This window comes from Asterias rubens, chromosome 1 (genome assembly GCF_902459465.1).
Source record: "Asterias rubens chromosome 1, eAstRub1.3, whole genome shotgun sequence".
Classification (NCBI taxonomy): Eukaryota; Metazoa; Echinodermata; class Asteroidea; order Forcipulatida; family Asteriidae; genus Asterias; species Asterias rubens.
Genome location: NC_047062.1, coordinates 12,823,812 through 12,850,727, shown reverse-complemented (window position 1 = coordinate 12,850,727; position 26,916 = coordinate 12,823,812). Strand labels below are relative to the sequence as shown.

At 37.1% G+C, this 26,916-nt stretch overlaps 1 protein-coding gene across 4 annotated transcripts in view; it reads left to right on the top strand.

Moving 5' to 3' along the window:
• The window catches only part of LOC117289759 (CSC1-like protein 2), a 68,893-nt gene that overhangs the window by 4,598 nt on the left and 37,379 nt on the right, over nt 1-26,916 (top strand). For 2 of the 4 annotated variants that reach the window (XM_033771035.1, XM_033771027.1), the window contains exons 2-10: nt 2,585-2,723; nt 5,694-5,776; nt 6,477-6,497; nt 12,104-12,151; nt 21,043-21,160; nt 22,010-22,047; nt 22,374-22,565; nt 23,382-23,493; nt 24,562-24,635. In XM_033771035.1, coding sequence (XP_033626926.1) covers nt 2,613-2,723; nt 5,694-5,776; nt 6,477-6,497; nt 12,104-12,151; nt 21,043-21,160; nt 22,010-22,047; nt 22,374-22,565; nt 23,382-23,493; nt 24,562-24,635 — 797 coding nt within the window. In that variant the 5' untranslated portion in view covers nt 2,585-2,612. The remainder of the gene's footprint in view (nt 1-2,584; nt 2,724-5,693; nt 5,777-6,476; nt 6,498-12,103; nt 12,152-21,042; nt 21,161-22,009; nt 22,048-22,373; nt 22,566-23,381; nt 23,494-24,561; nt 24,636-26,916) is intronic. The other 2 variants (XM_033771039.1, XM_033771040.1) reach the window with 2 other exon arrangements.

Sequence of the window (26,916 nt, the reverse complement as noted above, 5' to 3'; positions counted from 1 at the left end):
TCCTGATGTAAATGGTACCCACAGCAGCTATAACCTTAAAACGAAAGGCAAACATAGTTCTTCCTACATTATGAACAATTTTTGGGCCCTTGAAAAAATGTCCTATGAGGTCTGAAAAGTCTGTTAGATATGTACAAATGTCAGCCTTAACTGTTACTTTTTTTTCATAAAGTAAAAGTTATAATTACATCAGCTCATATCCACAGTGTACAAATAATCACATCAAGCTAATTAAACAAAAATCTACTTGGCATACGAATACACTCAGGAGTACATTTTTTTTTTAAGAACTTATTTTTTATAAAGAATTTCTTTTAATTTTCAAGATTATTGCTTTGGCGTTTTATTCTATTTGAATAACATAGCCACTGCCAAGACAGTAAACGAAATTAACAAATGTATTGAATAAGAAATAACCACATTTTTCTTGACAATATTGAAGGACTTTTAAAAAACTTATTTGAAGGTTGTATAAGTCAATAATAAGGGAATCAATGCGTGGTGAAGAGGTTTTCAACTACTGGTTTAATCCCAACGAGGCCTGGTTCTTGATAATTTTACCGAGACAAAGTCGAGGTAAATTATAAAGAACTAGGCCTCGGCGGGTTTAAACCACTAGTTGAAAACCGATTCAACACACTTTGATTCCCATTAATAATAAAACATCAACCCTTCTTGGTCAAAAGGTAAAATAAATGCAAAATTTTAATTCTTCAATGATTTCTTTCAACACAACACCCCTCCAGCAGTGAAATGGTAAGGCCCTCGGGTAAACAACTCCTTATAAGGAGATGATGTGTGCGTATCGCGTGATGTAGCACAACTGTTTCAGCCGTTGCTCTCGACCAATAGGAATGAAGAAACTGTCTTATAAGCGCTGGTGCAAGCGCGCGTGTCACGCCCATGTTATAACACTTTTTACTGGTGTTATCTTATATCATCCGTTCAAACAACCCCTCGTGATGCCCTCTCGACCAATCAGAATGGATAAACTGGATTCATTCCAAGTGATGCACAATCCTTAATATTATTGAATGAAAAAAAACCTTGTTCATGCCAAAAGTGATGCTCAGCTTGGTTCTGACATGGTTCTGACATTAAAAAAATGTCTGAGTGACAGTGAAATACAAAATACCAGTAATACACGTATATCGGTGCAGTGCTACATAATGCATATCCTTTGCACAGGAGACCAGGAATTGATTTAACAACCTCAGGCAGATTGTTAATAGTAACCCACAATATTTAATTTATATATTTAATTAGTAGAATGTACGCTGTGATGTGGTGGCCCTATCCTTGTCATTGAACAATTATCATAATGTTATGTGAGGTATATACAGCCCACTCACATATATATTGTATGCCTTCAGTACTGATACAGCTACCAGGTAATTCATCTATGCTAGACTGACACTCGCAGGTAGCTGTCATCCTTACAGTATCATCAATACATGTACATCTCATGCGGCCCTCTTAATATGGAACTCACAGGAAAGTGTCTTTGACTTTGTGAAATTACCCATTTTTCAACGAGCAACTGGAAAAGTCTGTCTTTTTATTGTGAAATATAAAATATAATCAAAAAGAAACTGAAAACTGTCAAGATTTCACTTTGTTAAAATTATTACACAAGTTTTCATTTTTGTGTGAAATATTATTACACATAATTATTTTGTCAGCACTAAGTGAAATAACCAAACAACAAGGAACTGGAAACTGTCTGTCACTTTGTGAGATTACTGTACATATATTCTGATGAGCTTTTCCATTATTAGTCTGACTTCATTATTAGATTGTGAAGACATGTATTTCAAATGTCAAGACTCTCCTTGGGGGAAACAAGACAATAATTTGCTGCCTCAGGTGGTCTGCTTGGACTGGAAATTCTAAATATCACTGTTTGTAGAGTTTCATTAAAAAAGTCTTTTAAATACATGTAAGTTTATGTTAATGACAAATAAATGTATTATTCGTTCCAAATACATACGTGGTAAGTGGTATTTAAATGTCACTAGACTTGTGGACAAGTCGTTAAATGTCTGTCGCGGTGATAGCGTTCCGACTCTCCCCGCGATTCCCGCGGTATTCTCGCGAGACTGCTGGCCTGACGAGACTACTGCTCTCCACGACTATTGAGTAGAAGTCCGGCAACCAGCAGTTCGCGCGAGAGCAGTGATCTTGCGAGAGCACCGCCACAACTCGACTATCTCACCGCGTGGGACCATTAATGACTTGTTCACAAGTCTAATGTCACTGTGAAGGTCTTTAATTCAAATCCATAGTTTTGAAAACCCTCCTTTCTTGATTAGCCTTTTTGGGATATGGTGAACACTATAGGAGTGCACGGTTTGGTTTGTGTGGCTACATACAAATTGACCCTAACCTTAATAGTGCAGCCGTACTTCACCGTACCTCATAGGAGTGCACCGTTTGGTTTGGGTGTCTACTGATTCTACCTAATAGTGCCGCAGTACTGATACCTCAAAATGGCTTGTTGTTTGCATTGCTCTTTGAGAAATACGGGTCTGCAAGATAAAAATTTGAGCTGTCATTTATTTATCTTGATTTAAATTTATTTTAGATCTGCATCCCGTGTAAGGTGAACCATCATGTCTGTGGAAGAGAATTGCATCCTGGCAGGAAAGAACAACACTTCAATCACATTCTTAGAGTATGGAGGTATCCCGGCTAACATCGGCTATAACATCCTATTCTTTGCGGTAAGGGAACCTACATTATGGTCAATTATTAATTTAAATTTTGCCAGTGAGGTGATTATTGTTATGAAACTATTATTGTGGTTTCTTTGAGATAATAAAACCTATTGGATCTTCAAAAGCGAAAAATAAAAAAGCTGTCACAGTATTTTTTACAAGAATGTCAAATCCTTCCACGTAGCGTTTGCAAATGATGGACACCAACCCTCAACAAAAAAAAAGAGAAACAATCATGCATGATTCTTTTCTCAGATTCAAATGTTTTGGGTGAATAAATAAATTCAAACCATTTATACTTCAGAGAATCCTTTTTTAGATTATCAACAGCTGTAGTGTTTCACACCAATGTTTTGTAGTTTTTATTTGTCATTCAGGTTTGTGGTCATTATATATTTTGGAGTACTTACAATATCACTATGACACTACCTCAGCATCTGCTAAGTGCAAACTGTCTGAAAGACCAAATCAATTAGATAATGGTGCTGCAACATTAATACTTTTGCTCTGTGTTATGCATAAGAAGTGCTTTAAGTCTCTGGGATGGCCTCGTTCATCCATTACTCTAAGGACATTGAGGGATACCTGTAGTGAGAAGGATTGTCAATGAAACAGGAGATCTTATTGCTCTAGTGTCCATTAAGGACCTTGGTTCTGCACTGAAGGGAACTAGACAGCTGCTGAGATGAGTGTCACAGTAATGTGTAAAACTGAATGCATACATGTAGTCAAGTATGAAAGTATCATAAACAAATGGCAATGATTCTCAAGCATAAATAACATGGCACTACAGGGCCCAATACAATGTAGAAGCTGCTTAAGCACAAAAGTAACTATAACACAAAACAAGTTTGCTCAAAGTTTAACTCCAGGAGTTTCCAAAAGGTGGAAATGCCATCATTTCAAGATACTACATGTACCTCTAACAATTTAAATTTATACATGCAGGCCTGGGAACTTCACAGAGGCAACGGAGGCTATTGCATCTATGCCCCCTGGTCATTGCCTTGGTGCCCTTGAAATGCTCCATTAGAAATTTACAGTTTCCTCATAGGGTTCCCTTTATCAAGGAGAAAATGTCATACAGGCCTGCAATGGGAGACTTTGGGACGCTAGGTGGCAGCAGACTTACCAGGTAAATTTCCATTGTTTATGTAGTTCTGTGTGTGCGCACATGACCGAGAACAATGGATTTTACCTGGTAAGTCTGCTGCCACCAAGCGTCCCAAAAGTCTCTCACTGTCCTTCATACCCCTTTTGTCAGCGGTGCGAGTGACTCCAAGCCCATAGCAGTAACAAATTACATTCTAAATTGTCTAGATTCAGGAATGAATATTGTTTAGAAAAGTGTGCAAATTATTGCATTGGTTTCTGGAAGAGTGACAGTCTCCAACATGTGTACAATAGTTGATAAGAATGCACAGCCATTGGATTGGTAAATGCAATGTATGTGTCTCTCACCAAACATTTGGACAGTGTAATAATTACCGCTTTTTCCTGTGCATCTTAATCACACCCCAAGGGATTTGTGAACTGGCTTCGAGACTAATTACCGCAAATTTGTAATCAAGGTTAATACAATGACTTGTATTTAAGGAGTGGCTTTAGTTGAGGTAAAAGTATATGTGCATTCTTAATTTTTTAGAAAACTCAACTCTGGAATTATAATAGAGTGTCCATATGGCAGGAGATTCTGTCCCCCCTGTAGAGCGAACTGTGTACAAACTTCTGTTGAATCACCCTCTTTCAGCCAATGACAATTTCCAAGGGGACAGATCCGGGGGGGGGGGGGGGAGATTTCCCTCTGAAACCACTTAAATTTACCGCTTTTTAGGGGTCAGACTCAGGTATGTAACTGTGGGGTGTGCATGTTTAGCAAAGTGCAGCCAGTTAGACACATCATCTCACAAATGGCAGATGTTTAGGCAATAGTCCTATTTCTTGGTGTTACATTTTGTAACCGATATTCTAAAACATACTCATTACATGAAGGTCTGATTTTTAGTCAGCTTGACCCACAATTTTGTATTTGTAATAACAATTTTTAAAGAAAATAGAATGATAAATATATATATTTGGTTTGCGATAACACCATGTGTGTATTTGCCGGGTAGATTATGCTCTTTTGAGAACTATGTATTACTAGTACTACCTTGGAGTAGATTTTTCGAGATTGGGAAACTTTTTTACTGTTTTACAGTAGTTTCGTGGAATTCGGGAGACTCCTCAGTTCTGAAAAGAACTGTCCTGCTTTTTAACTTCTACCTTGGCAAAGGTAGGAAATCAGCCAGGACTATGTACTTTCATATTCTGGGATCGAGATGACTTCTCGTTATTATCTGCACCACCACTGAGCGAGTTGTTAATTGTCCCAAGGTTTTGATTAGCTTGCTCTTAGTCATCAACGGAAATGAGAAAGTTATTAAGCTTTCATTTTAGGTGGTAAAATCTGCCAATCATAAGTGATAGTCAATAAAAAAAACAATTTATTGTCGTGGTATAAAAACGTGCACTACATTGTCTGCATCAGAAATGAATTTAGTGAAAGTAATTAAGTTTTCATCTGTAGGCGGTATTGCAGTTAAATCTGCCACTCATGAGTGGTAGTTAAATAAACACTAAAAATTATTTTATTGTCAGCGAATGACAATTATGCATTCGTATTTTGTGAAACGGCCATGGCATACATGCAAAGGTTTTGTTTTTCATTTTTCTGTCAAAATTTGTTCAATGAAAGACATTCAAAAGTTAAATAAATAATATTATTTTGGGTTTATTGAAATCATTAAAATATAAACAATATAAATTTGTTTCCACGAAAATCAGGCTGTGCACCTTTTCAACTGTAAAGTTTGTTCATTATATAAACTCTAAAAAACTACATTATTCTTTTACCCTGCATATTTTACAGGAATTAAAACCCATAATCTTCTGCATTAAATATGAATGATTGATTCATTTTTTTCAATTGGACAGATTGTTGTGATGTTGTTTTCTGTGTTCCGGAAAATCGCTGGGGACTATGGCCGCATTGCACTCATGCAACTGGGTGAAGAAAGGTATGTTCTGTAATGATAAAGCCTGTACATGATATTCACTGTAAAATAGAAAAGTTATTGACTGGTTGAAGTTGGTACAAATCACAGAGCTGCCAACTCTCCATGATTCTGCAGAAAGTTCTCTGAAAAATAAATAAACCAATCGTACATTTTCTGATGGTCAAATTTGAAAATCTCTCCCTTATTTTGAAAAATTTGTCCCTATTTATGTTGAACATTTCTTGATTTCAAGATGCAAATATTGGCAGCTCTGACACCAAAGAAACTTGTTTTTATTGGGGCCAACGATACATGAGATGTTACATTAAGGCTCCCAAATCATGCCAACTGGGCACTTTAATCACAATGGAACATGTCTGGATTTACGTAGAGGTTTCAGGTTTTTCACAAAAGGTCAGCAAGTGTCATATTGAGAGTAAAAATACATTGTGACCCATTTAAAGTTCTGTTCCCTATTCACTGTGTTAACACATGATGAACATGTAGTCGTCAATGAAATAATAATGTGATCACAGTGTGAATTCACTATATGAAAACACTCTGTCATTCTACTCTGGGTGCCGTTCTAGAGCAGGTAAAAGTTCCGGATTTAATAAATGGTATTGTTCGAGAGGAAAGCACATTGCGTTAGAGCCTTTTACACTAAGCTGATAATCACAATTGACGCCATCCTATATTCACATTGTTTCCTTATGTTTAGATTTCTTCGAGGAAATCCAAGGTAAAATGAGAGGCCTTAATATCATTCAATTAACCAACTAATTCAATTCCATTTGGATTTTTCTTTCAGTAAACTGCATGTCCCTGATTTATCTTAATGTACAGTAGTGTTTTTTAGAGTGTGCTAGATTTGGTTTCAGCTCACAAAACTCTGGTTTCTAATAATGCTTAAAAAATATTATTACTTAACCCTTCTTTTATGGTTGGGGTGGCTGTTTTTTTTTCCATTTTGAAGGAGTGTTAACGTTTTTAAGCAAGTGATAAATATGCAATCTCTACAATAATGAGATCTTAAATGTGAATTCAAAACTGAGTCTCAAGAGTTTTTCCGCTTTTAACCTCAAGAATTTTAATATTTCTGTTCTGTTTTTTTTTTTAGCTGTTCCCAACTAATATTTTATAGAACTGTAGCTCAGCAAAGTAGACTTTGTTTTAATCATGTTTTGTAGTACAGTAGACCATGAGTAGACTAACACCATGGCTACAATCTGTTAATTATTTAAGCAGTGTTGATGGATCAGGTCATGGAGGTAGAAACAGGGCAAGTATCCTGTTATTATAGGCAAGTAAGACAATAGCAGTCATGTATCCTGTTATTATAGGCAAGTAAGACAATAGCAGTCATTCAATTGCTTGTGTTGTTTTGAACTAACATTAAATTTGATTGTGACAAATAACCCTGTCCTATCCTGGTATGTAGTTTCAGGGTAGTTTTAGATGGTACAGCATTGATTTTCAGAACAGGGCCTCATCCCAGTCCCCCTGTTTTTCATTCATTAAACAAGAATTATGAGAAGAGTTGTTTGCTCTCCTCATGACCAAACTTCAATAGTCTGGATAGTGAAACTTAATCAACAATTTTGTAAAATAATTGTTGAAATAACTGTAAAATGCACATTATACCAGATTGTCGGATTTTATCATTGTGTTTACCAATACCGGAAGTTAATTTTCTGCTGTAAAAAAGATTGTTTTCCCCAACAGTAAATCAACTTTAAGTTTGAAGGAACGCTATTTCTTGCGCTCCTTGTATACAGTTATATTTGGGTAAAGAGTGCAGAGAAGAATGATTGCGCATTGGCACTCCTTAATTAAAATGAGGGTCTGAAACAGACAATAACATATAAACTCTTCTAAACGATGCACTTTTACAACCAAATTTTTGTTCCCAAATTAGAATTTCCTTTTTTTTTTTACTATTTTGATCAATTTGTCTGAGGATTATCTGGTACCAGTACCAATGTCATGTAATATAAAAAAAACTTAATTAGGTTTCACCCGGTGATTACTTTTGTAAAATTATAATTAATAAATGAATACATTAGGTGGCTCGTTTATTCCTCATGATTGACAATTTCATTAACTCGTCAGTCAGTGTTTTTTTTTCTGGGCAGTAAGTCTCTAAAAGCGGGTGGCAGAGTTTGGTGTGATCAGGGAGGGTTGAATTAATACAATGTCATCGTCATTCGTACTAAATTTTGTCATCTTTCATGGTTTGGGCTGTTTGTAAACATGTATGAGATGAGAGAAAAGTTGACTATTTCGACCTGAAAGCTAATCCGGGTGTGAATTTTTGTACTGGAGTAGTGCAATTGGCATGAAAAATATTTCTAAAATGTTGGATGCATTGTCGCAGAATATACTCTGGTGGGGAAATTTGAAGTAGATTCTTCTTCAGGAGGCGAAGCCGAGTGAATTGGAAAAGCCAGGTTTCACCCATACCTGTGATTTTATTCTGTAACAATAATGCACATAACGACATCCAAAATGTTTCGAGGGATTTGTGCATAAAATAAAAAATAAAACCATAAAAGTCATTGAAGATGTCACTGTTTTTACTTTTCATGAGAAAAAACCCAGAGTCCTCTCTAGTCACAAATGGAAACTTTATAAAATTTGTCTCGAGTATGGATGAAATTGATGAAGTACTCGTAAACTTGTATTTTAGTATACCACATTACATGTACTGTTTACACACACCAACCACACAGCTACAAATGTACAACCATCTGATCCCATCCAAATGTAGTAATAATAATGTAGTGGGCCATTGCATAATAAGCTTTTAAAGTGCTATTGGATTTTAATTGATGGAAAATAACAAATGCCATCATTCACTCAGTGATGATGTCAGATTCCGCAAACAGTGTACGCTGGGCCCACACACTAGCCAGCCATACAGTATGGCTGGCTAGTGTGTGGTGTAAGTCCTCCATGGCAGCAGTTTCAACCATTTCAACACACATCATGGAAGAATTTTGTACAAATGAAAACAATTATTTTTAATCTAATGACTTGTTATTCAGTGAAACATTTCCTTTGGAAAAATTTCTGTTTGAATCCACTTTGATTAAGATGAACGATAGAGTTTCATCTTTGAGAGGGCAAGGCGACGGTCTAATGGTGCACATGTACCTTTAAGAATGGCATAGATCTGTCGGGGTACTATCCTGAATAAATAACATGTTTGGTGAAGTGATGTGATGTGATCAATGCTGCCAAAGACAAGTGTCTACCTTCACAGTCTTCATGCATTCCATGTAGTGTTATTCCAAACCAAACCATTATTAAAGCAAGGCAATAAATACATGTAATAGACTGATTGCGCTCCGTGCGTCACGTAACCTTTAGTGGGTATTATATGTAAACAAACACAGCGTGCTGCATAATATCAACATGCGTTTAAAAGACATGATTACTGTTGCAATTTTTTGTTACATAAAGACTCCATTCTCAAAATCACTGACGAATATTCTGGATTTTGTAACGAGACCTTACCTGGGGCTGAACAATGCCAGTAATTGGGTAAAACACAGTTCCACCAGCTAGGAAATTCCACGAGAATGTTCACACGATGTCATGTGTTTGTGCACGGAAAGTTCGGTTTTATATTGTCCTCATTGTAATGATTTTGCTGCCAATATTTTCAATAAAAATCTCCTGAAGAAGCTGCAAATCCCTTTATTTTCACCCCAAAATTTACTTGATTAGAAGGGGTAGCTGTCAGCTAGAATCGGACAACTATGCGGTCTCCATTGGCACAGCCCGACTTCACGCTGTGCACAGCGCAAAATCCACGGCGCGTGGGCTCGCTCAAACCTCATACTCTCAAAAGAAACCTCTTTTGTAGTAGAATACTGGAAATATCAAACAGCAAATGTAATTTAAATCAATGTCACAACATTCAACTTTATAAAAAAGTGTTATTTATTGAAAATACAGCAGATTCTGGTCCATCGGTACGAGCAATCCCATGTCTTATGCGTAGCTGTGTATTTCTATACCAACAATAGGTCACGTGATCGATCTCATGTAAACATTGGTAGCGCAATCGGTCTATTATAAGAGGCACTGGACACTATTGGTAATTACTCAAAATAATTGTTAGCATAAAAACTTGGTTGGTAATGAGCAATGGAGAGCTGTTGATAGAATAACACATTGTGAGAAACTGCTCCCTCTGAAGTAACATAGTGTTGAGAAAAAAGGTAATTTCTCACCCAAATATTTAAAGACTTCAGGACTGATGTTTTTTAAATGAATGGCATCTGAAAGCACACAGATTTGTGCAACATGGGTGTTTTTCTTGTGGATGACCAATTGAGTCCAAATTTTCACAGATTTGTTATTTTATGCATATGTTGGGATACACCAAGTGAGATTGGTCTTTGACAATGACCAAAGATGTCCAGTACCTTTAAAGACTTGATACAAGTACACTTAAAAATGCATTTTATAAAGTAGAATGTTTGGATGGCTGTGCTCTCTCAGAGACTAATGTTATAGACATTTATCATGCTGCCTCCATCTTGGTCATGTCCCTCGTATCGATTTACAATAATGCATGCTAATAATCATCTTGCAATTAGGAACCAGACTATTTTGTTCTTCCAGCCTGGGTTTGGTCACATTGATTTCAATGGGAGAAATTCAAGATGGCTGCACCAAGCTAAAGGTCTATTAACACCACCTTGTAGTGTACTGAGAGAGATTTAGTCCCGGTATCTCCCGGTTTAACCAGAGCTATCTTCTACTATGTGCTGTAACCTCCCCCTGGTAACCCCTTCAAGCCTATTTTACCCTCCACTGGCCAAGCAGGTGTTGGGATTAAATTATCATCTTCTTTTATGGAGACCTAGAGTTCTGATCCAATTTTTAAAGTTGCAGTGCAGATTGGATTCCTTTATTTTGCTGCTGATTGCCGCCACGTAGGACGTACCAGTGTGCATGGCCCTGTAGATCTACCCCTACTTGAAAAACTGTTGGATATTTAGGTTTTGGTTTGTTGTTCATTGAATGTAAATGAAAGCACTTACTTTCCTGGGGTGGATTTCACAAAGAGTTAAGACTAGTCTTATCTCGAGTTAGGACAAGTGACTTGTCCTAAGTTAGGACTAGCCATACATTTTTTAATATCTCCTAGGACTAGTCCTAAGTTAGGACAAACCCTACTCTTTGTGAAATCGACCCCTGGTTTCTTACAGGGTGAGGTTAGAACCCAGGCTGGTAACAGGGTTTATTGGTTTTAAAGATCTATTTAGAAGGTCTCTTGTTTTGGCCCCCCTCCCCCTCTAACCTCCAAAATATTTATATTTTTATGAGTATTCTTGTGATTCTGGTGTAGACCGTATTGAATAACCCCTTCTTTGCCATGAAAGTTGCCATCTTGTATGTCAAACCGTATGCGCGTCCAAACGCGTACATCAATGAAGCACGCAGCACGCAACATTCCCGGTTTGATTTCTAAGGCACATGCACGCACAAACCCACGCACACGCCCACAGTTGCCATCTTGTAGGGCAGAACGGTGACGTCATATTCAATACGGTCTATTCATGATGTTTAAATATTTGTAAAATTGGATGCCAAACCAAATCCAGTTTTATGAAGCAAATTGATCCTTTTTTTCGACAGGTTGTTTTCGCTGACCAATGAACCTGGCTAGATGGTTACAATAAATTGGTGTTTGAACCAAAATTCATTCCGCATGCAGGCCTCATTCATTGGGGCAGTTGCCTCAGTGCCTCTTGAAATGTTCCAGCAAAAGAAAAACTGCCTTATTGCCCCTGTCCCAGGAGATCTGTCCACCAGAGATTCTTAATAATAATAATAAAATAATAATAATAATAATAAGACTTGTAATGCGCACATATCCACCCTGCTGGGTGTTCTTCTGTCCCCCATATGGAAAATTAACATGTAGGGGGCTGAAGGAGGATGTTTTAATAGAGGGCGCTATCAGAAGAAGTTTGTACACAGTTCACCATATGGAGGACATAATCTCTGCGGAGACGGAATCTCTTGCCTCACCCCTACCAGAGTGAAGCATCTTGTCTGCAAATACCCATGGATATAATTTCTTTACCGATTTAGAGTGGGACTGTGCAAACACATTTAAAAATAGTTTTAGATGTTCAAAATTGACAATTCTTCATGGCCATGTAGTGATACTTGCAAATTGAGCAAGGTGACTATTGGAGTCAGTGATGCAGGCAACTTTATGTTTTTACCGACAGCGGTAAAGGCTGCCTCTTGTTACTCTGTAAGGTTTTGTTTGTTCGTACCATCTATATGTTATTGTTTTTGTTGTTCCCCCAAACCCTACAGGAAATCATTGAACAATGAGGAAGAGAAACCAACCAACGGATACAATGTGTAATGAAATGACAAATTTTGTCTCTCTCCAATCTTTCATTCTTTCTTCTTTCATTTGAATTGCACCTTTTTAATCATTTTTGCAAGCTACATTTAAATTTTCACTTTTAATGCATAATAAAGCATGGATGTTAACTTTGTATTATGAGGGATGAGAATGGTATAGAACCTAGTTCTTTGAGAAACAAAATTATTGTTGTGAATTCCAGCTTTCATCGGCATAATTACACACGCAGGTCTTCTGGTGAATGACTGACAAGGGAGGGGCCAATAAAATTGCCCCTCCCCAAAGATGGTGCCTCATCCTAAGTAAAATAAAACGTACACGGAAGAATTATTTTCAGATTATTTTATACAGAGCTACTAAAGGCAGTAGACATGACGAGGGAAGCCAATTATGTTTCCTCTGTGAGTTTCTAAACCTTCCCATCCCTTCAAAGTTAAGATGCCAAAGTCAAGGTTTTAGCATGTACTCAAAACTTACAATCTTTTCAGCGTAACCCTTAAAAGAGATCATACACTTCCGTACAAATCATCACCATGTCATCGCTGCTTATTTGTAACAAATTCCCACCCAAAGAAAGGTGCAACATTTCTAGTGTGTCAGGTATTTTTGTCAGTCCTGATACTTCATGGAGGCAACGAAAGGCGATTGCCTCAATGCCCCCTGGCCATTGCCTTGGTCTTAAAATGCTTCAGTAGAAATTTACAATTTCCTCATAGGGTGCCTTTTACCAAGAAGAAAATGCCTTGGTGCCCTTGCCCTTTCAAAAGCGAAGCGTACAGGTTTTATTTTGTGAGAATGATTCCAAGCCGGAGAGTTGTCCAATTAACTGGATGACCTGAATCTAATGACCTTTCCTCTCAGTGAGGCCACTTCAAGAGCTCACCTTGGATAGTGATGAGACGGATGCTATGATCTCTCAAGGGTTAGGATTTAACCATCTCATGCTTGAAATTAATTGGGAATGGTACAACATCCTTTGTTTTTCTATCCTTGAACAGTTCTCGCTATCCTCATGTTTTCAAGAAACATTATCCCAAAACACAATTTGAGCCCAACTCGGCAGTTATGTTTTTATACTGTATATAGTATGGCAACAAATAATGACACCGATAATTGCTCTTTTCAGTTTATGTGGACGAATAGTACTGATTTAACATCCATTGCACTTTAATATACTAATTTCATAAGGGGGGTTGGGGAGCACTTCATGTAGTTGTTTGTATTTCCAAAGTTCGGAAAATATCTGATGTTTTAAATACTCATTGTTTTAATCTGAATACAATAATGCAAGCTTACCAATTCAAACATTGAGATACCATGTACCAGCTGTTTCCTCAAAACCACTCTAAATTTGATTTTTGTTCAAACTTCAACATTTGAAGAACATGCATCAGTTTGGCGATTTACAAATTTGAGGATGTGATAAAACTGATGTTGTACTATCCTGTAAGATATATTCTGTGGACACGTTTTACTGCCAAAACTGTTCAAAAAATGATTGCCTTGAAAATATGATGGAAAAAAACATGATTATATTCGCACAGCTTATGAAATGAAAACTATCGAAAAGGTAACCACCCTAATGCTAAAATAGTTCCTTCAGGAACCTGAGGTAAGATTTTTAAATTGTTTGAAATGAAAAGACTTAAAAAGTCTGATAATTTCAAACATTTTGGTCTTCTCTTGCAAGCAGTATTTTATTCTGCCCAAGACAGAGTATTTGGAGTAATCATGTCTTGCCCTCGGCTATGGTTCATCACAGAACCCTTTATTGCTGAGCATTTCTTGGCATTTTCCCTCGTTTGTTTTATTTTTTTGAATGGTTGTGGAATTTGTGAAACACACAGAATGTTTGCCACTCATAAGTAACATTTATTTCCTCTTAAAAAGCATCAAGGTGACTGGGACTGCTATGTATAAAAACACATGCTTGTTAAAGCATGGTTTGCATTGTTTCTTTCTTTTACTTTTAATTCAAACTCTTATCAGGATTGTTTATGAGTTCTTATATTGTAATTTTGCTTAACAATCATATGCACCTGTGGTCCCAATCAAATGAAGATGCAGCATTGGTTTGTCAAGCAACACGGAGGAAAATTTGAACGAAAATATTTGTACTTGACCTATAGAACCACTCTTAAAAAGGATAACACCCTAAAGCTAAGATGGGGGCTGTCGATTGCAGGAACTTTGGTGAGTCTTCTGAGAAAACTAAATCAAAGCTTAAAATTTAATCCTAAGATATTATACTTTGGAATCTTCGTCAAATACTTTGATGATCTATAAATCAAGGATGAGAAATGTCAGATTCTTATCCGAATTCGGTTTTCTTATACCTGGGGGAACAGGATTTATTCTCATAAGTTTCAGGTTGATCTTCTAGTGCTGAAGGTGCAATTCCCACAAGCTCCTTTGGAACAATAACTCCAGGGATTATACGCCAGTATTTCAACACTTGCTAAAATTTTGATCCTACTTTCATCATCTCAAGATGCGTACCTCCTTAAATTTGGGTCATGAATTCAATAGTTAAAATTAAAAGTACATCCTGAAATTTGATTCTAAATTCATCATTTTAACAAACCCCCTAAAAATTTGAGCCCTAGTTTTAGACCTTTTTGTCAGTGATGATTCTCATCGCTAGTTAATGGCAATGCAAAGAAATAAGAACTTGAAGTAAAATACTTCTTGCTTAGATTCATCAAATGCAAATAGAGAAAAAAAAACCAGTCGGCTGATGAGAGTGTTGTCAAAAGAACCAAAGCTGCATCTCCTATAATAAGAAGCAAATTGACTCCATACATGAAGGACTGGCAAAGCAAAGCTTTTCATCACAATCATAATCACAATCATCTCATAATTTGTTTTGGATGACACAGTTGCTTCACGTCACTATTGACTGCATTCACAAGCCACATATCAAAGACCGTTTTAACAGCATCAATTGATCTTATCTCTTTTCCTTGTATTGCTGAGTTTAGATTGAGTTCCAAGTTTATTTTGTACTTGATAGAACTTTTTCCAGAAGCTCGAGTCTGGGTGGAAGGTCTTTTACTAACTTGCTCTTCTGTTTCAGCATTTTTTGCACTCGCAGTTTGGTTTGAATTTTCATTAATGCTTTTTGTTTGATATTTCCTTGCATCTTTGAGGCATTTTTAACTGTACATTTTAACATTTACCATTAGTTCATTTTTAATATTTCTGCTCACTCCTTTTCTTTTAATGTGTAGTTATGTTTACTGTATTATTTTGGGCTTTTTATTGTATTTTGGGTGGGGTAAAAGGAGTCAATGAGTGCAAGCATTCACAGGTCAATTTATTTTATGATGATGTTCTTACATTTTGTAATATTGCTGACATGTACAGGGTTGAACAAATGTCAGACTTTTTTGTGTCGTACAGAATTACCGGAAGGTGTAAATTTCTCAAGATAGAAGTCAATCATGCTCGTTAGATCTACTTCTCTAGTGCTGGTGATACTGTTTATAGAATCTCATTGAAATATAATAGCTACAGGATCCAAAAAATAGAAATTTCACAAACATACCCCTTAAAATTTTGATCCTAGTTTTGGACTCTTTGTCAGCAATGTCTTTGTCAACAAAAATGACATAGCACATAAACAGGCTCATACTTTTGGATAATAAATAGCTATGTTTATGTGAAATCAGCTAAAATAAAAAATTGTTTTTCTACATGGGCATGAAAATTGAAGACCCAATATAATTTCTTGCGAAAAAAAACAACATGTGAAAACATTATGAATCTTTAACCACATAAAACACATTAAATATACAGCAAACCGGGATCGCACTTGAAAGACATGTTAAATAGAGAAACAGGCAAATTTTTTACATTACTTTTACATTATGCCCAATCCAGTTCAATCCAAAGCAAATCTTCAAATTGAGTTCCACATCAGTTGACGTCAATCCAATATGTTGTCTGGCGGTTTCTCATTCCCGCAGAAGTAAATCAAATTGCTTGACTCTAAATTTGGATTTCCTATCCAAACAACATCAGCCTACTCTCCATTTGCCCGACTTGTCTAGTGTGTACTGAATCAACTTGTTCCAATACAAGCCACGATAAAACAACAATGTGATTTACCTTAAGCAAAGCAGAGTACAAGTGATACGAATTGTTTAGCAAGTAGCCGGGTTCTGATGAGCGACCATTTTTTATGCCATTTGAAGGTTATGTGATGTCTGTCCAGCAGTGGGTTCTGTTGACCCTTGCGACCATTGGCAGCGCGCCGTATCAATACCTCTTGTCACCAACCCCTGGTTGAGAAGCACTGAAAATCAATGCTGATTGGCTCACCAAAAGTTACTACTTTGCGCATACGCTTGTTAAAGACATTCGAGCACTTGTAGGGCACTTGTCAGGCGCGTATGTGTCAAAATGCAAAATTTCGTCGCAAAACATTTCAAATAAACCATGTTTTTACGTGGTCACCCTAAACAGCATACAGTTTAGACATATTGTATTTTGAGAAAGTTAGATTTTTTGTATTATGTCATCTTGGCTTACTAACTTAAGAAAATATTGATGATCTGAAAGCTGCTTACCAATAAACAAAGTTTTGTGCTTATTTTATCACGAAAGAGGTTTTGATGGCAAGTGTACAATGTACTTACGTTTAAAAAGGAATTGCAATAATGCGCCACACTCATCTGCTTACAAGAACCACCTGCAAGTTAAAGGAACACGTTGCCTTGGACCGGTCGAGTTGGTCTTTGAAAAGCGTCTGTAACCGTTTGTTATAAAATGCATGGTTGGAAAGATGTTTTAAAGTAGAATACAATGATCCACACAAATATGCCTCGAAATTGCAAGGTTTTCCTTTTACCTCGCTGACTAACATGGTCGGTCTTTTATGGGAGTAAAATTTTTTACTCCCATAAATGGCCAGCCATGTTAGTTCGCAAAGCAAAAGGAAAACCACGCAATTTCAAGGCAAATTTTGTGTGGATCAATGTATTCTACTTTTAAAGACAGCGTACACTATTGGTAATTGTCAAAGACCAGTCTTCTCACTTGGTGCATCTCAACATATGCATAAAATAACAAACCTGTGAAAATTTGAACTCGATCGATCGTCGGAGTTGCGAGATAACTATGAAAGAAAAAAACACCCTTGTCACACGAAGTTGTGTGCTTTCAGATGCTTGATTTCGAGACCTCAAGTTCTAAACTTGAGGTCTCAAAATCAAATTCGTGGAAAATTACTTCTTTCTCCAAAACTACGTCACTTCAGAGGAAGCCGTTTCTCACAATGTTTTATTCTATCAACCTCTCCCCATTACTTGTTACCAAGTAAGGTTTTATGACAATAATTATTTTGAGTAATTACCAATAGTGTCCACTGCCTTTAAAACATCTTTCCATCCATATGCATTTTATAATAAACGGTTTTAAAGGCTTTTTAAAGACCAACTCATCCGGTCCAAGGCAATGTGTTCCTTTAACGCGCTACGTAAGCAGCAAGCATCCCCTTACGGCTTCATGAAATTGGTCCCTTGCCATTTTTATGATAAACCCAGAAAGTCTGTGGAAATCTTTTAAGATACACCTGGCTAATTGGGGGTCGTTGCCACTGTGTAAACTCCAGACAAATTTATTTCCACACTTTTTCTAATAACATTGCCACATAATCTTTCATTATGTTACGCTGGATTACTCTAGGGTTATCAACACACTGCTTCAGATCAGGTGACGCTTGCAGTAGCACCATGTGCAAATCCCCTTTGAGTAGTGTTGGTTCAGAGAAGAATCGGCGGTTGACAACCATAGCTTCTGAACGATCACTCTTTGCTGAATATTTTACACGTATGAACGCAAAGAGCAGTGACCGAGTTATACTGCACTGAGCTTCCATACAGAAAACCAATTTACGAAACTCTCATATGTAATGAGGATTATCTGTGCGGTGCAATCGGGGAATTTAATGGAAGTTCCAGTTTTGGAGAGAAGAGCTCCCGAGCTTTTACTTCTCTGTAGCAAACCATTGACATCTTGTTGATGGTTTTGGGATTATGATAAAAACGTGGATTTTTACAAAAGAAAAATTTTGGCAAATTGTGTTACAAAGGTGATACAATCGTCTAACCACGCATGTTTGTGAATCCAGTATGTTGACTACTTCTCCCACTGTTTTGATTTAGTTTTTGAAGCGACGTCCCCATTAGTTTTGTACCTGAATGCTAAGCGAGGATGCCTTACTCTGTCAAACACCGGGATCTCTTTTGGTAAAAGTCCACGGTTTCGACGGGTAGACACAGACTGTACACTCAGTAGTCCATATGGCTGTTGCCAATTACATGCATCATATGCATTATACATGACCTATACGTATGCACACCATTATGAGAAATAGTCCTCGAGCGCAAAATATGTTATGCGTGTATTTGCCAAGATTAATTGCAAAGCATCCTTGATGGTGAAACCAAGGTTCAAGTTGGCCATTAAGATTTGTATTTCATCTACCCGTAAAACTCTCAGACGTTTTATTTTAATGAAGTATATCTGCCCATGTCAATGACAAAAACCATGGTAACTGTCGGGGTTATGTTTGATTGCCAAAACAGAGCAATAATTATTACACTGTAGGGGGGTTTAAAAGTGTTTTATTTAACCCAACACTAAAATGAGAAGCCATTTAGCGAAGGAAGAATTCCTTTCCTGTTTTCAAAAGAAAAGATGAACCAATTGAAAAGTTTTTCAATTCACAGTTCTTTCTGGAGTTCTCCCAATTTACTCACAAACCTTTATTCCTTTTTATTCAGTAGTCTCTGATCTTTTAATGCAGACTTTTTTTCCAAAGCTGTTCAGGTATTCTGGTTTAATGTTCTGTCTCGTTTTCAATCATACAAAGCATCCCTCAAAATTACCTGTGTTTATAATCCAGCTTTGCTCTTTGGAGAGCTACCTTATGGCTGCATAATACTTTTATTGGTATTTCGGGATTATGTGTGCCTACTTCAGTAAGGCCATTAAACCGTTAATATCAAACCAAATGACGAAGCGCTGAATAACAGATTAACGATCAAAATGACTTATGGTCTGAAAATAATTTATTTTGAACATTAATCCTGCAAAAAATTTGTTTGTGATGGCCTGATGTTTTGGTCCGAACAGAGTCTTTCTCGAGAAAGACTCTGCTCAGGTCTAAATGTCAGGCCACCAATTATTTTTTGCAGTTAAACCCTTGATCCTTTTGGTTGGTAAGCAGTTTGCTGTCTATTTTTTCAAATTTAATCCTGGATAAATTTATCCTGTTAAAGAGAAATTCATCTTTAAGTTTCAGTTTTATATGAATTTAGTAAAGATATATGTACTGTAGTGCATCTCAAGTACTCATGGCAATTTTTTTTTTGCTGTACACCCTCCAGAATTATCCATACATAACATAAACTGTTTAAGACCAGTTGTCTAAAGCGCAATTGGCATTCATATCCATCATATGCATGTTGGCGCGCAAGCATACGCGGAGACAAATAAAGCATATTGTAATCAATACAACTGTTACTTAATGTAGAATCTATTAGTACGCATGAAGTGTTGCTGCGAAGCTTCCCTAGCATCTTATATTTATCAATATAGGACTCCTATATTAGATTTTCGGAATGTAGGAACAGTATGCATGACAAAATAAAGTGTGACACGTTCGGCGTTCATATCCAAATCTATTGGTGTTCAAGCGTACGCGGGCACAAAATAACATGTAGAGCAGTCAATAGGTACTCAATGTAAAATCTATTACTATCATGAAGTGTTGCTGTGAATCATCCCTAGAGTCCTACATTTATCAATATAGGCCTCCTATATAAGATTGTTGGACTGTGAAACAGTATACATGGCAAAATAAAGTATGACACATGACACGTTCCACCAATCAAATGACAACAAATTATTGGCGCAGTTTTTTTGGGGGGGGTACTGCTCAAAATATTAGATATGTTATGGTTTATAGATTCTTACACACTTGCCTCAAGAGGAAGCCTATATGTGAGGAAACCTGAACACTACTTGATGAACACTTAGTCTCTAGTTCAAAAGAACTGTTGAGTTGAAGGAAGTAAGATTAGCACTTTGAAGGAGCTAGTCAAAATGTTCCCTCTCTATTCAATATTCAAACAGGAACTAGTACAGCGTGCTAACAAAATATTTAGACTGATGTAATTCTTGTAAGAACACTTATTAAAATTATAGTGTACCACAAACCAGAATCCACATTAGTTTTCCCCAAAACAGCCTCGGATCTTTTAATTGTTGCTGTGAGTGCCTCACAAACCATTGCAGTGGCCTTCAAGGGAATCAATACCCTTACACCGATTGGGGAGGTTGGATTGGACAAATCGTTTGCAGCAACCTTACTTTTTCATTTCATTTCATTTATTCTGGTTGTGAAGCCAAGGACTTTGAGAAAAGCAAACTAAACACTGTACTAGCCAAGAAACCCCATGGTGAGAAGACAAGGTTGGAAGTTTCAGTTTTAGATGTGGGAGGGAAGCCCCTGGGAATTATTCCAGGGAAAACCCACACAGTCAGGTAGGGACTTGAGACATCCACATTGTGTCCTCGGCGTGGTTTGAACTGGGGTCCTAGAGGTGGAAGGCAAGGAAAGATACCACACTACCTTAACCCGATCAACCTCCCCTGTGACGTCTCATAACCACTGGGTATTTTTGCAGATGAATGCAGTTTTATCCTGATTTCAAAATAGTTGATAGTAACTAGGAAACACATCAGTAAACATCCACAAGTTTGTTATTTTCTGGTAAGTGATAATTTCATTTGTGGATGACGGCTTATAGTTTCAGAAAACGGCTGGATCATGAGTCTAACTTGTCGGTCTGTCTGATGTATTTTCTCCTACCAGATGGACAAGTATGTTTTACGGCGATCACAGCAAGACCAAACAGGACAAGCCATCTATCAATGCAGATGGCCCTGCAGTAACGACACAGACTGAGGAGCTGCCTCACAACAAAGCACCGGTAACATCACCCTCCCTACCCCCATCCTTTTCTGTCATTCCTGACCCTAACTACGTGGAAGTGTAGAGCACCAAATTCAAACTCTTGTGTTTCTGATCAGCAGAGTGTGGGTTCGAGTCCTAGTCGTGACACTTGTGTCCTTAAGCAAGACACTTGACCATTGCTTCGTCCTTCAAATGGGACGTAAAGCCAATGGCCCAGTGTGTCTTGTAGCGCACATAAAAGAACCCAGTGCACTTATCAAAAAGAGAAGGGGTTCGTCCTGGTGTTCGTGGTTTGATTGGCAGCATATTGCGCCACAGCACCTTGTAAACCATTACATTACTTTGAGTTCAAAGCCCAAGTGCTCTTGACCCGACTAGCTTGGATTGTCTGGCTTAATTTATCGAAACCATATTTAACTGAGTGTATAATAAGGCCATATCCATATTGGTAGCTACAGCTATCAGCAAATTTGAGTGCGCTCTTTTTAGTTGACCTGTCATTGACAACTGACTTGCAACGTACATGCGCAGTGACACACTCATTTGAACTCGTTTGGAACTCTAGTCAACCATCAGTATGGTATTCAACACGTCAACGCTGTAGCATTACTGGACTCCCTTCTGCGCTTTAAACATGTTAGCATGGATTAGGGTAGGACCTGAGGCTGGTTCCAAATGGTCGACCACAGTAGTAAACCAATGGTCAGCCAGACCTACATGTAGGTCGAGTAAAAATAGTCAACCTTTAGTCAACCATGGTGACACTCGAACTTGTTGTATGGCTTTGACTTTTGCTTAAGGGTGCTGCTAAGGACAAGGTAAATTGTGTTGATTGAAGCTAAGATATCTCTCTATTTCCCTGCAGACATTCTTCGATTGGCTTCCAGCAATGATTAAAATCAAGTAAGTTAAAATTATCTCAGCCAAACACTTGGCATACAATAATAGTGTTTCAAGAGTATTGCTTAGCATTTATTCAGAGTTTTTTAAATAGTCAATCCTTCGCGAAATTTGCTAATTTAGGTTCATTTTGATTGATGTATAATGTTTATTCGGTTTCCGGTAACACTAAGCAAGACCTATAGTTCCAAAAGAACAAAATCTACACAGCAAAGTGAATTATACATGTACACTAATGTTACCGTAAACTAAATATACATTGATAACTCGCCATACAATGCCTCAGAAACTAGAGAAGATTGTTCTCAGCTACCACTTTTATCTTACAGGGATGAGGACATCAGACTGAAGTCGGGCGTTGATGCGGTGCAATACCTTCAGTTTCAGCGATACCTGATTTTGCTGACTATTATTCTATGTGTGTTGTCTATTGGTGTCATACTACCAGTCAACTATAGCGGGAGTCAGGAACTCGGACGAGAGAATTTCGGTCGCACAACTGTTAGTAATATACCAACAAAGTGAGTAGATTATGATGATGTGACTCATCAGCTGTTTTAAATCTGATAATCAGTGCAAGAAGGAAAGAACAATAAGACAAACTGCATATGATGATTATTCTTAAAGAAGTTAAGAACTAGTTTAATGAACAGTAGACTTTCAACATGGCATGATCTGTGTGTACATAAGGGTGTTTGGGGTATTATTTTTTTTTTGAGGGTGGAAAGGGTGCAGTCCCTCCCACCCCACCCCAACTACTCATATCCCAGTTCCTGTTTGCTCCGTTTTATCATTGGCCAAGAGTTGTGTGCAGCACGTACACACCTGCACTTTTCCATTGTTTGTCATCAACTATATGGCGGTCGATGACGCTTTTGTGCAATCAATCTATTTTCTTTAAAGGCAGTAGACACTATTGGTAATTACTCAAAATAATTATCAGCATAAAACCTCACTTGGTAACGAGTAATGGGGAGAGGTTGATAGTATTAAGCATTGTGAAAAACGGCTCCCTCTGAAGTGACGAGAAAGAAGTAATTTTCCACAAATTTGATTTCGAGACCTCAAGTTTAGAATTTGAGGTCTCGAAATCAACCATCTGAAAGCACACAACTTTGTGTGAGAAGGGTGTTTTTTTTTTTCTTTTATAATTATCTCGCAACTCCGACAACCAATCGAGCTCAAATTTTCACAGCTTGGTTATTTTATGCATATGTTGAGATACACCAAGTGAGAAAACTGGTCTTTGACAATTACCAATAGTGTCCACTGTCTTTAAGAAGGTTGCTGAATGCAAGGGCCTCATGTCTAAATCTCTGTTGTCTAAATCTTTGTAGTTCAGACAAGCTATGGGTTCACACCATCTTCTGTATGCTGTTTTTCCTCATCACTGTTGGAATGATGAGGCATTTCTCAACACATCTACCGTACAGGGAGGAGAATGATAATGTGAGTAGAAACTTGTTTATTTATTTTTCTTGAGAAAAGAAAAGAATTAGCCGTTGCAAACAACTAACCAGCAAAAAAGGACTGAGGGTTTAAATGCAAAAAATAGTTTATGGCATGACATTTCAACCTTAGCAGAGTCTTTCTCAAAGGCTTTTGTAAAAAAAAGGCAGGCCATTAACTATTTTTTTGCATTTGTTGTTTTTATTATTTTTTTAATTTAATTATAACTCTTCAGTCTGGCAAAGTCAATAAAAGGTACTCTCCACCCACAAAAAAAATGTGTTACTGAGACACCAATCACTCACTGTTAATTATTTAAATGGGAGATTTAGTTAAACTAGGTAGCAGCCGTCGATTTCACCACACTCGTCCTAACTTAGGATTAATCTTAGTACTTAGGATGTGTTAAGTTCTCTATCTGAAAGACGTAGGACGCATTGAACTCTTCCTAAGTTAGGACGGGTTACTCGTCCTAACTCCAGATAGGATTAATCCTAGCGTTTTGTGAAATCGGCCGCAGCAGACTTGCCAGGTAAATTTACATGTTTTACATAGTTCTGAGCATGGGTAAGTCTGCTGCCCTCTAGTGTCCCCAAAAAGCTCTCATTGTAAACCTGGTATGAACATCCACAAAATAATCACTGACCTACTTTTCATTTAATGTGATCGACATAGTATGTCAGAGCACTTATATGTTGGAGCACTTATACAAAACTTGGTGGAGGGAACGTTGTGACGTTGAACATTTATGTAGTATAAAAAAATTACTTATGGTAAACCATTGAATTAAGCAGGCTGTATTTCATGGCCTGCTTACTGCAGAATCTTGCACCTGCAGTCATTATTCTCTTTCAGTGTGAGCGCAAAATGTCTGCACATGCTACTTAATGACATTCCTGTCTTACCCATTAAATATGCTAAAGTTATGCAGGGATTTTCTGTTTCCGTAAGTGCCTATTTTTGTTTTTACTTGCAATAGGAATTGGAGAAAATAGTTGATTATTTTGAATTGTGATTTCTCCTGATAAATCTTCACTTTTCATCTGTTTCCTTACACATGTAATCTAGGTATCCCAAACTCTCTTTGTGAGTGGCATACCACTAGAAAGGACAGATGCTTCCCTTATAAAGCAACATTTCCAGTAAGTACCAGCATAAACAATTCCCATTCTTGGTTTTCTTACATGCTCTTGAATTTGAGTAAAGGTAGGGTCATAGCTTGGTAAATACGATCCATACCAAATTATTTATTTTGTGAGAAGCACTGCAGCCGTTGATATTATACTTTCTTGAGGAAGGATTCCCCTCAAAGTAATACAGTTCTGAAAAAAAATTCACCCCAAAAACATTTGAAACTGAAAACCAATTAAAGCATGAATTGTTTTTCAGATTTTGTCTCTCATCTATGTTACAGAATTTAATTACTAACTTTTTGTTTGGATAGGTATATATACTGTAATGTACATCTTATTTTAACTGTGTTATTATTTTGCTGTTATCTTACCATGCACCTGCAAGTTACAAAGATCCTTGCATCGAGCAGGTGCAATGAATTGTAGAAGTATTACCCCCTTCGGGGGGAACTTTGGTCTGCATAAAAAGAGGAATTAAGATTGAGTGGGCATTAGGAAGACGTATTACTGCCTGCTGAATATTTCAACTCAGGTTCCCTGTACTCTTGTTGGGGGTAATCCGAATTGATTTTTGTTGCAATGCAAAGACTGATGTTATTAGGGTTGAAGAGCAGGGCCTAATTTCATAGAGCTGCTAAGCACAAAAATTTGCTTAGCATGACATTTTTTGCCTTGATAAAAACAGGATTAACAACCAAATTTCCACGCGATTTTCAGGATAAGCAAACAACAGCTGAATACATGTAACAAGCAATATGCAACAATAGGGAATTTGGTTGGTAATCCTGTTTTTATCAAGAAAGACATTTCATGCAAGCAAATTTTTGTGCTAAGCAGCTCTGTGAAATTGGGCCCTGGTTGGGATTAGAGACAGTCCATAGGTCTGAGACTTCAATCATTGGTCATTCAAAAAAAAAATTGTACATTTTATTCTCTGTATCTAATAGGCATGATTTTCTTCCTACTTTAGTCTGATTTTGTTTGCTCTTTGTAAAAAAAAGAGAAGATAATTGTGATAAAAGAGCCTGAAAAGTATACTAAAACCTACACTATGCCTACATGTACAAGTCAGCCCTTGTACTCACTAGAATATTCCTACTTTTTTTTCAAGGACCAGTATGAAGCCAGATCTTAACTGTTCATTAATGGAAAATACAAGATGAAAAAAAAAAATATATAACCTACAGTCATCACATTGGAATTGCTACAGCTCTTTTAAAAGCTTAAAAGGGTTATTTTTGCTATTGTATAGTTTGTTTTTTAGCCTTATACAATGTGTGCTAACCACTGTTCAATCAGCACTTAATACTGAGCTCGGTTAAAGCCATTGGACACTTTCGGTAAACAGTATTATCCAAGGCCCACACTTCGTGTAACACAACTTATATATAAAATTAGGCTCAATCGGACATCGGAGTCGGGAGAAAATAATGGGAAAACCCTACCTTGTTTTCGCACGTTTCGCCGCGTCATGACATGTGTTTACTATAAATCCGTAATTCTCGTAGTCGAGAATTGATAATTGTTTTAATGTTTTCTCAAAAAATAAAGCATTTCTTGGAATAGTATTTCAAGAGAAGTCTTTTACCATTACCTTCTGTAAACCCTATAAGTTATTTGTAAATCTGTGAACTTGTTCCGAAAGTGTATAATGGCTTTAACTAATCCACAGGCAAATCACTCAGAAGGGATTCGAACCCACGACCTTTGCACTGTTAGAGCAAATGTCTTTACTAGACCACTAAGCTAGAGGCAGTGCAAGTCCTTTGATTTGGCAGAGCCAGTACCACAACTATTTAAGAACTCAGGAAAGTACTGACAGTGCTTCAAACACATTAGCGTAAGGACAAATAAATTCAAAATTAAGATTTATTTAACTTGTTATTGTAATTATAAATATTTATAGATTGAGGTGTATTATGTTTTCTGAAGAGGCAAATCCTAAATAAACAAAAAACAAATTTAAGGCAGTAGAAATTATTGGTAATTACTCAAAATAATTATTAGCATAAAACCTTTCTTGGTAACGAGTAATGGGGAGAGGTTGATAGTATAAAACATTGTGAGAAACGGCTCCCTCTGAAGTAGTTTTCGAGAAAGAACTAATTTTCCACAAATTTGATTTCTAGACCTCAGCTTTAGAATTTGAGGTCTCGAAATCAAGCATCTGCAAGCACACAACCTCATGTGACAAGGGTGTTTTTTCTTTCATTATTATCTCTTAACTTCGACGACCGATTGAGCTCAAATTTTCACAGGTTTGTTATTTTATGTTGAGAAACACTAACGG